Source organism: Neopelma chrysocephalum, unplaced genomic scaffold (genome assembly GCF_003984885.1).
Source record: "Neopelma chrysocephalum unplaced genomic scaffold, ASM398488v2 Primary Assembly neopelma1_65b, whole genome shotgun sequence".
Taxonomy (NCBI): Eukaryota; Metazoa; Chordata; class Aves; order Passeriformes; family Pipridae; genus Neopelma; species Neopelma chrysocephalum.
Window position 1 is genome coordinate 3403663 of NW_020897723.1, and position 15301 is coordinate 3418963.

The window sequence follows — 15301 nt, forward strand, 5'->3', positions numbered from 1 at the left end:
GCTGAAGATGGCAGTGGTGCCAGTGGTGAAGCCAGGGGTGAGCTCCCAGGGTCACCTCTCCTTGGAAGGAAGGGGGATGTCACAGCTGTCACAGGGTGTTGGGGATGCTCCAGTGACACAAATCTGTGTGTCAGGAAGGACCCACAGCCTGGCAGCCACCAGCAGTGGGGGGACATGTCACCTGGGGTGGGCCCAGGGCCTGGGGAATGGGGGGGTGCCAGCTGAGCTGGGGCCTCACTGAGGGCAAGTGTGTGTGTGTGTGTGCTCAGGCTGTCAAGGGTGAGGCCACCGAGAAGGCAGAAACAGCAGGAAGGAGAGGAATGGGGAATGGAGGAGGGAAACCCTCATCCCTGGCTGCAAAGCCTCCACAAGCCCCCTGCCCAGGCACAGTCCCACCCACTGTGGGGCTGGGGAGGGTGGCCAGTGGGACATCAGGGCACAGAGAGGCAGGATCTTGTCTGGCCCACAGCTCCTGCCTGCCTGCTCCCCCTCAAGCTGGAATAATCTCCACTGGAAAAAAAAACATGAGATAAATGCGGTGAGAAACAGCAACCCCCACCCGGTGCTGACGGGCCTGGGCTTCATCCCAGGCTTGTCTGTGCTGGGGAAAGACTGGAGCAGCTGGAGAGACCCAGGAGTGGAGCTGCTGGGGAAAGGGAGCAGGGCACGATGCCCCAGCTGCACAAACCAAACCAGCCCCGTGCTCACTTGGAGGAACCAGCAGGGAAGAGCCAACTGATTTTCCGTGGAGCATCTGTGTGCAGGGATTTACGTGCCCAGGGCAGACCAATGGCCGTGCCAGGATAAGATGTCACCTCCACCCTCAGGATAAGCTGGGGGTGGACAAAGGCCAAAGCCATCACAGGAACACCCATCGGAGAATTTCCCAGGATTTGAGGCACCCAGGCAACAGGATTCTTGACAAAACAGGCTCCAGAGCATCCCTGGGCACATCCCTGGGCACATCCCTGGGCACATCCCTGGGTGCATCCCTGGGCACATCCCTGGGTGCATCCCTGGGCACATCCCTGGGCACATCCCTGCTCACAGCTGGGCCCTTGGCACCCGTGGATGTGGAGCAGCAGAGAGTGGCTGTAAGGGAAGGGGTTGCTGGCTGGGCTGGGAGGAAAACCCTCCCAGGCAAAGCTTAATGAAGAAATCATTGTGCAGGGATCAGCTCTGCCCTCTTAATGAGCCTCGTTGTTATTTAAATGAGGCTCCTGGCAGGGCTGGGTGAAGAATTCATCATCAGATGATTTTTCTGAGAGATGTGATGAATGATGGATGTAAAACCAGCCATCCCTCGGGAGAAGGAGGCTGCAGAGAAATCCAGCTCCTGGGGGAGAGCAGCTGGAGTTTGCCATGGCACAAGCAGAATTATTTTGCAGCCCAGAAGAGGCAGGTGCTGCAGCCTCGGCCCAGGGGTGGGAGAGGGTTGGTGGCTTTGCTCTGCCTCCAGAGCTGGGCTGTGTTACCAGGCTGTTCCAACCTGGCCTTGGACACTTCCAGGAATCCAGGGGCAGCCTGTGCCAGGGCCTCCCCACCCTCACAGGGAAGAATTCCTCCCCAGTATCCCATCTAGCCCTGCCCCCTTGGTCTGTCCCTCCATCCATTGTCCCAAGTCCCTCTCCAGCTCTGTGGGAACTCCTCCAGGCACTGGAAGGGGCTCTGAGGTCTCCCCAGAGCCTTCTCTTCATCGTGCATCAGCTCGAGCCCATCGCTCACAGCTCGGTGTTGCTGCTGTTCAGTTTGGCTCTTGCTTTCTTTATCCAGCACAGAAATGCAAGGCTGTCCTTAAATCTCCAAGTTGTTGCCTGGCTGCCCGGGGCTCCCCTTTGCACCCTGGTGACACATGTGGAGGTGGCAGTTCCCCTGTGCTCCTGCCACCACACTGATCTGGAAGGCAGCAGGAAATCCCCACTGCACTGGATCAATAGCAGGGGGTAACAACCACTTCCCCAGGAGTCATAGGATATGGAAGTCACTTGTTGATCAGATGGTTTGGGAACCAAGCAGCAAAACCCCAGGGATTTTACCACAAACTTTGCTTAACCAACTGTGCAGGGAGGCAGTTTGATGTGGGCCGTTTCTGGGTACATGAAACAGAATTAATTTGTTCTCCCTGAGAGCCAGCAGCCAGGAATATGAAATATTTAAACAGCCTAACCATGTTTGGGATGTGCCGAGCCGTGCAAGCACCCGATGTGCCTCTGCTTCCTGAGCACACAGGGTGGGAAATTCAGGGCCTGCAGCTTTTGGGCAGGGCTGTGCCCCTCACCAGAGGGGGCAGAGGGTGTACCACCCCTGGGCAGTGAACAACACAAGCTCCTCATCTCATTTATTCATCTGCAGCGAGCTCTGCCTTGAGGAGGGATGGGGAAATGCTGTTGGCTCTGAAGAACAGGGATGTGTTTACACAAGCCCCCAGCACCAGGCACTGCAGGTCTGTGTGCTCAGCTGGGAACAGGGTGACTGCTTTGGCACAGCCCTGCTGCCCCTCACAGCCCGGGAACTGCATCCCCAGGACATCCTTGCTCCCCAGCTGGCTCCTGGGTGTCCGTGAGCCCTGGGCAAAGGAGCACAGGCTGTCTGGGAGCCTGGAAACAGGAGACGAGCTCTGCTTCGGCAGGAAATGGTGCTCCCTGGTGCAAAGGGGAGATGCCATCCTGCCTGCCCTGCCCCACACGGGTGGGCTGGGGGAGATGGAGCCCTGTTAACCACCTATTGCAGCCCCTTCACCTGCTTGTGCCCTCCTGCCCCTGGGTGCAGGGTCAGCCTGTGCCAGTTCTGCCAACCGCTGCCTCACCTGCTTTTGGGGGGCCATCAGGGCTGACATTCCTTTGTTTGCTTTGCCCGGGTCTCCTCCTCTCTTCCCAACACATCTGGCTGCCTCTGCTCCCTCAGTTTGACCCTCCCTGGTGAGCAGAGGTGGTCTGGGGGGGGCATGGCCAGCTGGAGCCCCCCGTGCCCCAGGGCAGCTCTGCCACCGCGGGCAGTGATCCCGATGCCCCCTGTGACAGCCCGGTTTGATCCCTCTCTATCACATCCCTGCACCCCAGAGCTGCCAACTGTTCCTCATCCGTGCTGCCGGGGGAAACAAGGCTGCTGGAACAGTCAGAGGAGGGAAATGGAAACGATGGATTTCTGCATCCCAGAGTGGAACAGGGGCTGCCCCGGCTGGGCTGGGCTGTGCCCTGCCCCTGCCCCCGCGGCTCTTCCCGGCCCCTCCTGAGCTCTGTGTGAGCTCAGGCACCAACACTTGGGCTTCCTCTCCCCAGTGGCTGCTGTGGAGGATCTCCTGCCGCCGGTGGGTGGGGAGCTGGGTCTCTCCTCGCACGAGTGCAGCATCTCTCTCCCGCTGCATCCCCGCTGCACGGAGGCCGTGGAACACGGAAAACTGTGAAAGCAGAAAGGGAAAAACCAGTGCAGCTGATGTCACCCTGCTGCGGGGGGGGGCTGCCTGTCACCCCTTCTGTCCCCAGTGTCCCCATGGGACCCAGGGCAGAACCCCCTCCCCCAGTGGGTGCCCAGTGGGGCCAGTGCTGCCCCAAACCAGGATGTCCCAGACTGCAGCTCCAGCTGTGTCTCTGCTCCCAGACCCTTTGCCCCATGATCTCCAGGGCCCCCTGGGCAGCCTCTGAGAATTCCCTGCTGTGGGCAGTGAGAAGCTCCTCCAAAGTTTGGTGGAACCAGGGGTTTCCTCCTCAGATGATCCCTATTCCTGCTCCAGGGTGCCCTGTCCCACATCCAGGGTCCCCGTTCCTATTCCAGTATCCCTGTCCCTGCTCCAGGACCCCTCTCCTGGCCTTGGCCCCCCTGGTATGTGGAGTGGGGGCAAGAGGACGTCCACAAACGGATGTGGAGGCTGCTGAGACACCTTTATATCTAATTAGAGTCGGGCTCTTCCTCCACCTGTTTCCTGTGGTGGATTTAGGTCCCGAAGAAAAGAAGGCTGAAAAAAAGGAGACAAATCTGTTCTCCAGCTTCTTTGAATTCTTCAGAGGAAGCCAGTGTGGGCACCAGGGAAGCAGCATCCCCACATCAGCACGAGGCTGGAGGCTGCAGGCGCTCACTGTGCTCCCACACCAACCACTGCTCTGGGACGGCAGCTCCCGCTCACTCGGGGGCTCCTGCACGTGTGGAGGCAGAGCTCGCCCAGGAAATGGGGAGAATTCCCCTTGGTTTGGGGGATTTGGGGGGTTCTGTCTCTTTGCTGAGCTCTGGGGCTGGCTGACTCTCACCAGTGTGGGCTCTCACCCAGCGTGAAGCGAAGCTGTGGGGCTGGAGCTGGATCCCTGACCTGAACCCCTGGGGATTGTGAGCTGGGGCTGGGGGATTTCGCTGGAGAGGGCTTGTGTTCCTGGTCTCCTTCCCCCCGACCCTGCAGCCTCACGCTGGGCTCTCTGCTCCCACATTCCCTAGCCCAGCCCTGCGGCGCTCGGCACCTTCCCCTCCCCAGAGCAGCTCCTTGCTGCCGGGTGGGAGGATGAGGTCCCTTCCTCAGGATGTGAATCACGTCTCTCTGGGAGTCTGCTCCTGCACCCGCTGTCTGTCCTGCCCCCCGCAGCAGAGGGAGGCCGCAGATCCACCGGGAAAGGCGAGCCTGGATTTGACAGCTCCGTGGAGAGCCCTGCAGGGCAAGGAACGGGGTCACCATTTGCCCACACCACCGGCTGGGTTTTGGTGCCCTCCTGTACAGATGGAGGGGAAAACAGGATCAGAACCTGCACTTTTATGGAAACGGGAATGAACTGGGCTGATTTCCCCTCTGCTCCACCGCTGTGCTCCCCTGAGGGCGACGGTTCAGGGTTGTTTGTGTTAGTCCCTCGGCACACCTGGGGGGACTTCACTTGCATTAATAAATATAACAGTTTCCTTAGAGGAAGGAGCTGCTGGGATGTTCATCCCAACATTTCAAAATGCCGAGGGGATCTGGATCCTCAGCTTCCGTGAAAATGAAAATCCTGCCTTTAATATGACATGACTCAGAGTATACTAAGTAATGAAAAGGGTAAAATAAGGTAACACAATGTAAACTAAGGAAAGAAGAAAGCAACCCCCTGAGAGCAGGAACTGGTATCTGGCTTTTGTGCTCCTTGGCCCAGCAGTGACAAAAGTTTGTGCATTATTATCATGATTATTTATAGTCATAGGGGCAAACTGAAGCCATATTCTCTGGGTTCCACACACAGCAGCTATGCAGGGAAATGGGAACATACAGTAAAAGAACAACAAAGGAGAAACAGGCAAAGCCCAGAGTTTACAATTAAAATGAGTGGAATTCAGCCTGGTGTGGCTACAGGAGCAGTGCAGCAGCACTGAGGGTAACACACCACTCTCCCCATGAAAGTACACGGGGCAGGAGCCCAAACGCCCCGTTATTATTTCCATTATTGCTCCGGTTCCCTCCCATGCAGGAGAGCTGTTTCTGCTGCACAGGTTTCTGTGTGTGAGCCTGCAGGGAACGGGGCTCCCGGGGCACTGGGGACCCCGCAGCAGGGCTGGCACTGTGCTGGGCACAGAAAGCATCCCCTGCAGCAGGGCTGGCACTGTGCTGGGCACAGAAAGCATCCCCTGCAGCCCCCACGCTCTCGGCATGCCAGGGACCTTCCCTTCATTCCCTCCCGGCACGAGCGCAGCACGAGGGGGGATGCCTGCAATTTATTGCTCCTTCTTAGCAGGAAAATCAGATGGTGCTGAGAGCTGGTACCAGCCTGCCTGTTTCTAGCAGGGTGACATCAGCAGGACAGGTCGGCCATGTGTTATTACTGTAATGAACCTTTAAAGCAGCGACATAATAACAGCCCTGGGCCTATTTTGAGAAAGCCTCCTGGGCATTTAATTCCATGGAGGGAGAGGGGCTTTCTTCAGAGAAAGAGCACGTAGGATGGATCCCAGCAGAGCAGGGATGGTCTTGGGCCCCAAAGGGAAAGGATCACGTGGCTGCAGAGCCAGAATTAAATCCCACAAACGAGACTTTAGAAAGATCTGTTGTTCACGGAATTATTTTCGTGGTTATGTTTCCATTGAAGTTGTCTCCTGTTTTGATCTGAATTCTTATTTCCTCAGTGCCCAGACCAGGATGATGCACAGCACGAGGTGGGCACAGGGAAACCTGGATGTCAGAGGAGACTGATGGATCTGATTTTCAGTGTCCGTTGGTGCCGGCAGGGAGTGAGAGAGATGAATGGTGGATGTGGTTGGAAAATTCCTCCGTGCCAGCCAGCTGAGGTGTTTGCAGTGGGTTGGGTAAAAGGAGATCATTATTCCAACTGTAAGTTTAAAAAATCATTCCGAGAGGACCACTGAGCTGGGTCAGCTTTGTGTCCCTGTGCCCGTGGGTGAGCCCTGGGAGCGTGGCCCTGCATGGGCTGCTTGTGGCCATGGTCCTGCTGCCCCAAGCCATGGTCACTCCAGTGCCCGGCCTGGCATGGAGCTGTGCCCCTCCATTGTGTCTGAGCTCCTGCCTGGATCCCCTCCAGACTTGCTGCTCCTGTTGTGCAGAAAATCAAGGTGGAAAAAAATAATTCTGGCCTTAGCAGTGGGAGGTCTGGGACTCCCGAGGGAGGGAGTCGGGGAACACCTGCCATTGTCACTGCCAGCCCTGCAGTGGGTATTGGGATGGGTATCTGCGCTGGGTGTCGGGCAGGTGCCACCACAACTGGCATGAAGTCGGGACTTCCCTGGCTTTATTGTTGTTTTTACTGTTCTCCTTACCGACATTCTCAGCGCCATTGTTATGGCGTGTCTGTCTCGCACCGGCTCCCGCGGCTCCAGCGCTGCCTGCGCGGGCAGTGGGAGCGCACGATGTCCCTGCCCGGGGCCGTGGGAGCGCACGGTGTCCCTGCCCGGGGCCGTGGGAGCGCACGGTGTCCCTGCCCGGGCCGGGCCGGGGCCGTGGTCCCGCCGCGGTCCCCGCGGGGCCCGGGGCAGCATCATCGCGGGGATGCAGATGCTGTATGCAAATGAGGCGGCGGTCCAGGCCCCGCCCACTGCGCCCCGCGAGGGGCGATATACAAATGACATGCAAAACACGGGGGGCGGGGCCACGGCCGGGCGGGGGGCGGGGCTTGCGTGTCGAGACCGTTAAGGGGCGTGGCCTGGTATGCAGATGAGGGGGCGGGGCCTCCCGGGCGGGTGTCGGAGCCTCCCGCCGGCTGCGGGAGCGGCACCGAGCGCAGCGGGCCCGGCGGGCACCGAGCCCCGCACATCCATCCCAGCCGAGCCGAGCCGGCGGCCGGCAGCCCCCGCACAGCATGGCCGAGCCGCCGGCAGCGCCGGCCCCCGAGGGCGAGGAGGGCCCGGTGCGCTTCGCCCGCAAGGGCGCCCTGCGGCAGAAGAACGTGCACGAGGTGAAGAACCACAAGTTCACGGCGCGGTTCTTCAAGCAGCCCACCTTCTGCAGCCACTGCACCGACTTCATCTGGTGAGACCCCCCCCCCCCCCCCCCCCCCCCCGCCCCCCCCCCCCCTCGGGGCCCCCCCCCCCCCCCCCAAAGCCCCGGGACCTCCCCGCGCCCCCCCTCCGGGACCCCCATCCCGCTCCGGGACGCCCGTGCCCGTCCTCGCCCAGCCCGCTGGGGCTCATCCTCGCCCGCCTCCGGGCACCCCTTCCGCTCCCGTCCCGCGTCCCCTCATCCCCCCGCATCCCACCCCGGTCCCGCCCGGTCCCCGCTCCCGCCGGCCGCTCCGGGCGGGGTGGTTTTGCCGCGGTGCCGGTGTCTCACTCCGCCTCTCTCTCCGCAGGGGCTTCGGCAAGCAGGGCTTCCAGTGTCAAGGTGAGTGTCGCCGTGCCGGGGGGGGCCGGGGGAATCCACACACCGTGTCCGTCCCCCGGGACCGGCCCTGAGCATCCCCGCGGAGCCCGAGCGGCATCCCCGCGGCACCGTCCCCGAGCATCCCCGCGGAGCCGGGGAAGCAGCTTAGTCATTTTTTTTAATCAACCGAGCAACTGGTCGCTGCCTTTAAGCCGGTCGGGTTTCGTTTCCAGAGATAAGCGCCCGGGACTTCAGCAAAATCCCCCGAAAAAGGCAGAGGGGACTTGGTTTTTAATGAACTTAACAGGAAAACATGTGTCTGGCTGGCAAACGGGCTGGGTGAGGGCTCCTCTAGGGCTGGAATTGCGCAGCCTGCAAGGGCTTGAATGGCTTAGTTGTGTTGCTGGGGAAAGAAACGAGGCTTTACAACAAAATATGATGCAGTAGCTGGGTTACTACGACCAGAATTCTTTGTTCAGATAACGCTGGGATTCTGGAGGGGCTCTTTAGGGATTGGTGATGTCCTCTCGGGAAATTCGGATGAGTTACCCAGGCGTTATCTGGTTGCTCTCGTTGCCAGCCCAGCTGTGGGCTGTTCCTGCCTGCAGCTCATCCTGCCCTGTGAGTCCCACCTGTGTGGGGTGCGGGTCTGGCTGTGGGGTTCAGATGGGGCTGGCACTCGCAGCTGCTGGCAGTGAAATTTTGCTCTTGTGAATATTTGGGACAGAGTTTTATTTTGGCGGGTGGCTGAGTCCCAGGTGGAGGCATTTGGCATGAAAACAAATATCTCCAGAACTGCTCCTCCTGGCAGCTGTCTGGGTCGTGGTGTGGCACAGAGCCCAAGCTGGGGGTGCTGTGGTGGGTCTGGGTCTCTGGGGCAGCTGTACCTGCAGACAGGAGGGCTCTGCCTTGGGTGCTCTCAGGAGCATCTCTGCAGATGCTTGTACAAGCAGTGTAAGTCTAATCCAATTTAAATGATGCTGGTACTCATCCTTAACACTTGCCCTAGGAGTATAACCTTAAAATACCAAAACCATCTCCCTGCTGCCTCCCAAACCCCCACCCGAAGGCCTGGGCAGGTGTTGGCAAGCAGTGGAAAGCAGATATGGAGACTAAAACATGTCCTAGGGCTGTTTCTCAAGGTCACAGCTTCCCCTGGTACCTGAGGTTTCACACATGGACGGTTCAGTCACGTTACTCAGAGGAGTTTTGTGCAGCTTGTACCTCTGTTGTGGCTCTTCCCAGGCTTACCTGGCTGTTCATTCCCTGGCTTTCCTTACAGTACAGGCAGATTTGTGCAAACACAATGTCCCTGAAATGTGGAGTGTGCAGGAGAAGCTGGAGGGGACCATGTGTTAGCAGGGCAGGGTTTTCCTGCATTATTTCTAGAGCTTTGCTCAGTTCTACCTATAACATCCAGGGCTGGATAGCTGGAGCCTTTCCAAGTCTCATCCAGCTGTCAGGAACTATTATCCAAACCTGGAGCCGTGCTCTTGCTTCAAGGTTTGTCCTTACATGTTTGTAACCAGTGTCAGATCAGTCCTCGGTGCCAGGCCAGTGGGTGGGTCCATGAAGGTGGTCTCAGAGTTGCCAATGCACAGGGGAAGGGTCTTCCCCCCACTAGCAGATGTTGGGCAGAGCAGTCCTGTCCCTGGCTCGTGGGGCAGGAGCCCTTGTGAGGCTGCAGTGACACCACCAGCATTTCCAGGAGTGCTCAGGGGTGTCTCCAGAGGTGTGTGGCTGCTCTGTGACATCCCGTTCTGCCTTAAGAAACCACTTCCCAGGTTGTTCTGGTATTACAGACACGAAAACCTCCTTACTGTGCCAATAGGAGATTTTGTAGATTTGGGTCTGTAGAACAGCCCGGTCCTTCCTTTCCTACAATCAGTGACCTGTGGGTTTTCAGAGACATCCCTTCTGCCAGGTGCTGGCAGCTGTGGGGGTGATGCCCGTCTCAGTGGGGGCACGGAGCAGCTGGTGCCCCTGGGTGGAGGACACACTGTGTCTCCCTGCAGAACACTCCGGGGTTTGGAAGTGGAGCAGGAGCGAGAAGTCGCTCCCTCCTGCCATCTGCTCTGGGAGCAGGATCACAGCCACCCCGGGGTGCAGCTCCTCTGTGGTGGGAGGCAGCACTTGGGGTGCCAGGGGGGGTCAGGCTGTTCCACCGGAGCCCTGGGAGCACTGGGTCATGTGGGTACCTCCAGCTTTGGGGTTGTGCCCCACAGGTTGTGCTGCAGCTGCTGTTGGACTCGGTAAATGCTGATGTGGAAGCAGAAAACCCCAGGGCTGGCTTTTGTTTAGGGGTTCTTCAGCCCCACGGGGCTGGCAGCAAGCTCTGATGTTGGGGTCTAGCACCCCCTTTACTGAATGCAGCTTTAATTCAACTTTTTCACAACTTCCCAGAGTATTTTACCCTGCAGTTCCGTGGGATGGCTGGAAATGCAGCTGAGGCACATGCCTGTCTGGGTTCTCAGCTGTTCCTGCTGCTGTGCTCACTCTAAGTAGGTTTTCACCTGTGCCCTGATTTCTTTCTAGGGCATTTGCAATAATTAGATTGTTAATTAGCTCATTACTTGTGACTTTTGGCAGGAAGTTAGCAGAAACTGACTCTTTGTATCTTGAAATACTAATGGATACCACAAATGCCACTTAATTGCCTGCTAATCTGCTTCTTATCCTTGAATGCAATCCCCTCCTTATCCTCGTGTGCATCTGAAGACTTCCTGGGCCAACTTCTCTCTCCCAAGCCAGAAAGCCTTTCAGTGTGGGCAGGAGAGGTCTGTGCACAGGCAGCCCTGGAACAGGGCTGGTGCTGCAGGTTAACAGAAAATATCAGTACGCTGTGGGCACTGGAAGGCTGGAGTGCTGAGGATGTGCCTGGAAGATGAGCTCCATGTGCCCTGGCTGCCTGTCAGCCCGTGGCACAAAGGGGCTTCCTGGCCCTGCTGTAGCTGGAAGGTGTATGAACTCCCCAGTAACAAAGAGAAGGGGGTGTGCATGTTCTCCCTTTCCTGGGCTTTGGGATCCGTCTGTCCAATTCCGTTACCAGGGAATGCAGGAAGAGGGAGAGAGCAGCCCCTCGGATCTGCAGGCTGTCCTGGGGAGGGAACGTGTGGCCACTCACAGCTGGTGGCTTTCTGTCTCTGTTCTCCTGATGTAGGAAGTGCTGTGAGGATGGTAAAGGAAAGGGAACTGGCTCGAGATCTCGTTCTCGGAATGTGCTGCCCCTGGGAACTGGCAGCTTTCTCTTTGTCCTTCCTGCTCGTGTTCCCCCCTTGGCATCCTCAGGGTCAGTTTCTCCTGTTGTCCAAGCAGCTCTTGGTCCCTCTGTGGCTCGGGGAACTGGCTGTGCTGGAGGTTTGGTGAGGGGGACGGGTCCCCACGAGCTGTTTGCTGGAGCTCTGTGGCAGTGGCTGGGCTGGGCTCTCACCCCGGGGGCCTGGGCAGAGGTGTCCCTGCAGAGGTGAGGAGCCCTGTAACGTGATTCACACTTGGGAGCAAAAAATAACCTGCATCTGTTACAGCTTTCACGTGTGCAAAGTAGAAAAGATCTTGGAAAGGAAAATCTTGATTCCTTAAGGGGGGGAAAAAGCATCATTTGGTAATGGGTGCTTGGATTTCATGCAGTGACTTTTCTGGGGAGAATGTGTACTTCTTGTCCCTGGTTATGACTCGGTGAGCAAAGACACTCTTCAGATTAAATCTTCTTAAACTTCATCCCAAATAGAATTCCTCCCTCCAGCTTCTCCTCTCCCCGTCCTCCAAGGCCGGCGCCCTCGTCTCCTTTTGTGTTTTCACGGTTCAACATCTGAGACCAAAACTGAGCAGCTGGAGAATGTCACCCAGGCCTTACCTTTAGAGAGAGCGTTTCTCTCTTGCTCTCTCAGCCTTCACAACCCACCCTTCCTCCCCCCTCTCTGCCCTCCAGACGGAAGTGAAACCCATCACACTTCGCTCAGTGCTGCGGGCTGGGCTGTCACCGTGCGCTGCCGGCTCTTATTGACTGCATTAAGCAAGTAAGAAACAAAAGCAAAACAAACTCCAATCATTCAGAGTTGCCTCAAACCCAGTAATTTCGTGTCAACATATTACGCGCACTGGAGAAATGTTAGTGTTCAAATAGACTAATTAAAAATGTTACTGCAATTACTTTTGCAACACAAATGATGCTAATTATATAATGCTGCAGAAATTGGAAACACGATTTGGTCGGGTTTTTTCGTGTGCCTCGTGGTGATAAAGGCAGTTCTGGGTGCTGGAGCCTGGGGCAGAGGGAGCAGGTACAAACAGAAAGGGGAAGTGGGTCTGGCCCTGCGCTGCACAGACGGTCTGTGTCCTGCACAGCGGAGTGCAGACAGAGCTGACAGGGAAAATGGGAAGATGTGCCCCTTCCCAGGCTGGTTTTAAAGCCTGTCACCTGAGCTGGCTTCCCTAATCCTGTGCTGGATACCTGCGGCTCAGGGGAGGGGCTGGGGGTGGAGATCTGTTTTGGAAGGAGGTTTTTGGAGGAAATCTGGACCTGCTGAGGCCAGAGCTGTCGGGCTCAGCCAGGACCACTCTGTGTTCAGGCCCACCCGTGTCCCCTTGCAGTGCAGAAGGGCTCGCTTGAGTCTCTCAGTGGAAGTGGTTTCTCTTTCCCTCCCCCTCTGCTGTTGGCAGGGTAGGTTTTTCTTTCTTATCTGCAGAGAGAGCTGTCATCCTCCAGTGATCTGGGGCTCGGATAATGGGGTGGACTCTTTCCTCCCCGGGGTGCCCGTTGCTGACCCGTGGCAGCAGGAGGAGGCTGGGCAAAGAGGCTCAGAGCTTGCCCGAGGGTTTGGGTGCCTTGGGGGTGGCAGGAGGGTTTGCAGCACGTCCACCTGGTGCCTGTCAGCTCTGACTCCACTGCAAAGGTTGCGCCACCCCGGTGTACGAGCCTCTGCCACGATTATCCTTCAGCTATTGAGTCTTCCTGGGGAATCTGATGCCTGGGCTGTCTCTAAGGAGACTCCTCAGCAAACAGTGCAGGCATTTCTGCACTCCTGCTCGCTCACACGCATGTGATCCTGCAAATTCCTGCAGCACACGGGCTCCTGGAGGGTGCACAGGGCACCTGCACTGGCAGCCAGGAGTGGGCAGATGCTCACCTGTCTTGACACCAAGATGCTGCAAAACAGAGCAAGACCTGAGGGTTTGGTATCTGCTGTGGAACAGGAGGTGGGGTTGAGTCTCTTCTCAAACTTGCTGTGGACTCTGTTAACTGCTGGGGTTTTATGGAGGAACTCGAGCAGAGGAGTTGCACAAGCCCTTGTGGTGTGCTGCTGCCCTCCCTCCCTCCCAGCCAGGGCTCCTCCTCCTGCCTGCAGCTCAACAGGCAAAAACCTAAAAAGGCTGGAGAGGCTCCTCGGTGCCATCCAGGCCCCCGTCGGATCTATCAGCAAATAAGTTGCAGGATCACAGTGACTCAGAAATTAACTTCTAGCTGTGCCCATCATTTAGCCGGGGGCAGAACTGCTTGAAACACGTCCTTGTGCCGTGTGTGCAATCAGGAGGGGAAGGTGGAAGTGCCATCCCCTGGTCTGGATTGGAGCTTGTGGTAACGAGAGGGGATGTTTATGATGGTGGGTGGGATGGGATGCTGTTCAGGAGAAATGTTTGGGTGGGTTTTTCCTGCAGAAGGCAGCTGTGAGAGGATTAGTGCTGTGTGTGAGCAGAGAGCTGAGGACCTGCCAGACCCCAACGTGGGCTGGTGCCTGTGTGTGAGTGCCTGTGGTCCAGCTCAGTCCCAAAGGGCAGCTCGGAGTGTGGTGGAGGGAGCAGTTAATCCCTCCAGCCCAGGGGATTCATGGCTTCATGAATCATTATTCCACAATCCATAGATTAGAGCCCTTTAGAAAAGGTGAGTAAGAAGCTCCCTGTAGGGGAGGAGTAATTGCAGGTCTCTGGGCAGCGTGTTCTTCGAGGGCTGCAGGCTGCCTTTGGAAGAGACAATAAAACAAAATCAGGGAAGCAGGAGCCCTTGCACGGGGATCCTGGGTGCAGCCCTGGGGTTGCCACTGCTGCATTCTGGGGTTGCTTTGAGTGCTGCCCCTCAAGCCCCCTCCAGGCTGGTGGTAGGTGTGATGTCCCCATAGCTGGGTGAGGGGAGGGGTCAGAGGAGTGCTCCAGAGCCCCTCCAGGCTTTTCAGGTGATGCTGTAGGAAATGAAGCCTGGCCAAGGGCTTGTTCATCCCCTGGGTTGCTGTTGTCCCATACCCAGAAAGCAAAGCCACTGTGCTCCCTGGAGGGGGACCCTTCAGGGGCTCCCTGGGGTGACACACCTGGGACCTGAGCAGAGATGTGGGGCTGGGACATCTGAGTGTGACAGGAGATGGGGGCTGTGCCTTGGGTTTCCCATTCCTCAGGGAAAGGACAGCCGTGGGCTGCTGCTCCCCTGCCCTGAGCCAACCCACCGTTCACCCATCCGGGGCTGGGCTGGTCTTGGTGGCCTCTGTGCCTTGGCCAGGAGTCCCTGGAGGCAGAGAGGTGACAGGAACACCAGGGATGTGAAATGACACAGTAAATGGCTGAGTTTTCCGGACACTGACCCAACGGATGAAGGTGCCAACCTCTCTGGAGCTCTTCAGCCCTGTCAGAGGCTGCTTCCCAGGCAGGGAAGGGGAGAGATGTGATCCTGGCTGGCCCTGTCCTGCCAGCCCACAGCAGCCGGCACCAGGAAGTCAGTTTTTCCACAAAAGCCACAGGAGGGGTGGGGGAGACGGGAAGAAAGCTCCAGTGGTTGGTGCTCGGGAGCAGCCAAGTGCTTTGTGTGGAGCAGAGGCAATTCCCAGGAGTGGCTGTGCTGGCTGGAGCTGTTCCTGGGAAGGGCAGGCGGCGTTCCCAGCCACCACCTGCTCCTGCTGAGCTGCACCCGGAGCTGGGCAGGGGCAGTCAGGGCTGGGCTGGGTTTCCCAGGGGGATCAGGATCCCTGCAGGCACCATGAGAACAGCAGCCGTGGGGTCTCTCCCGGGCAATGCTCTGTTCCCTCTTGGGATCTCCTCCCGAGGAACAGCAAATGGCTTTGGCTGTGGTGAGGGGCTGCTGCAGCTCCCAGAGGGTCTGTGGGGTAACGGGGAGCTGTGCCCTGGGAGCTCCTGCTCTGAGCACCCCAAATGTGTCCTCCCTCCCCTGAGCATGGCTGAGGCTTGACTGGAGCAGCTGAAGGGATGGCTCTGGCCAAGCAGCTTCCTCCTGCCTGGAGGTGGCTTGTGTGGCTTCTCCATGGTCAGTCCTGGTCTGTTGTGGTTGCCTTGATGCAGGCTGTGAGGGGTTCACCCATCCTGTTCTCCCTGGAAAAATAAATTAACATGTTTTCCTTATGGGTAGGCACCTGAAGTCTGTGTAGTTAAGAACTTGCCAGCAGCACTCCTTTTTCTCCTGTTCAGGATTATTCCTGTTCACTGATAGGGGAGGAGGAAGCACAACGAGCCCTCCCAGGGTCCCTCTCGATGCCGTAAGTCAGCCCTTGCCATCGCTTCCGACAGCTGATCCCGGTTCCCCGGGAAAGGAAATGCATTTCATGAGAC

The 15301-nt window shown here is 57.8% G+C and overlaps 1 protein-coding gene across 2 annotated transcripts in view; it reads left to right on the forward strand.

The window, feature by feature from the left end:
• The first annotated feature begins 7136 nt into the window (after positions 1 to 7136).
• Positions 7137 to 15301, forward strand: part of PRKCB (protein kinase C beta) — a 99217-nt gene continuing 91052 nt past the window's right edge. Inside the window, exons 1-2 of one of the 2 annotated variants that reach the window (XM_027684052.1) lie at positions 7137 to 7426; positions 7746 to 7777. In XM_027684052.1, coding sequence (XP_027539853.1) covers positions 7257 to 7426; positions 7746 to 7777 — 202 coding nt within the window. In that variant the 5' untranslated portion in view covers positions 7137 to 7256. The remainder of the gene's footprint in view (positions 7427 to 7745; positions 7778 to 15301) is intronic. The other variant, XM_027684053.1, reaches the window with a different exon arrangement.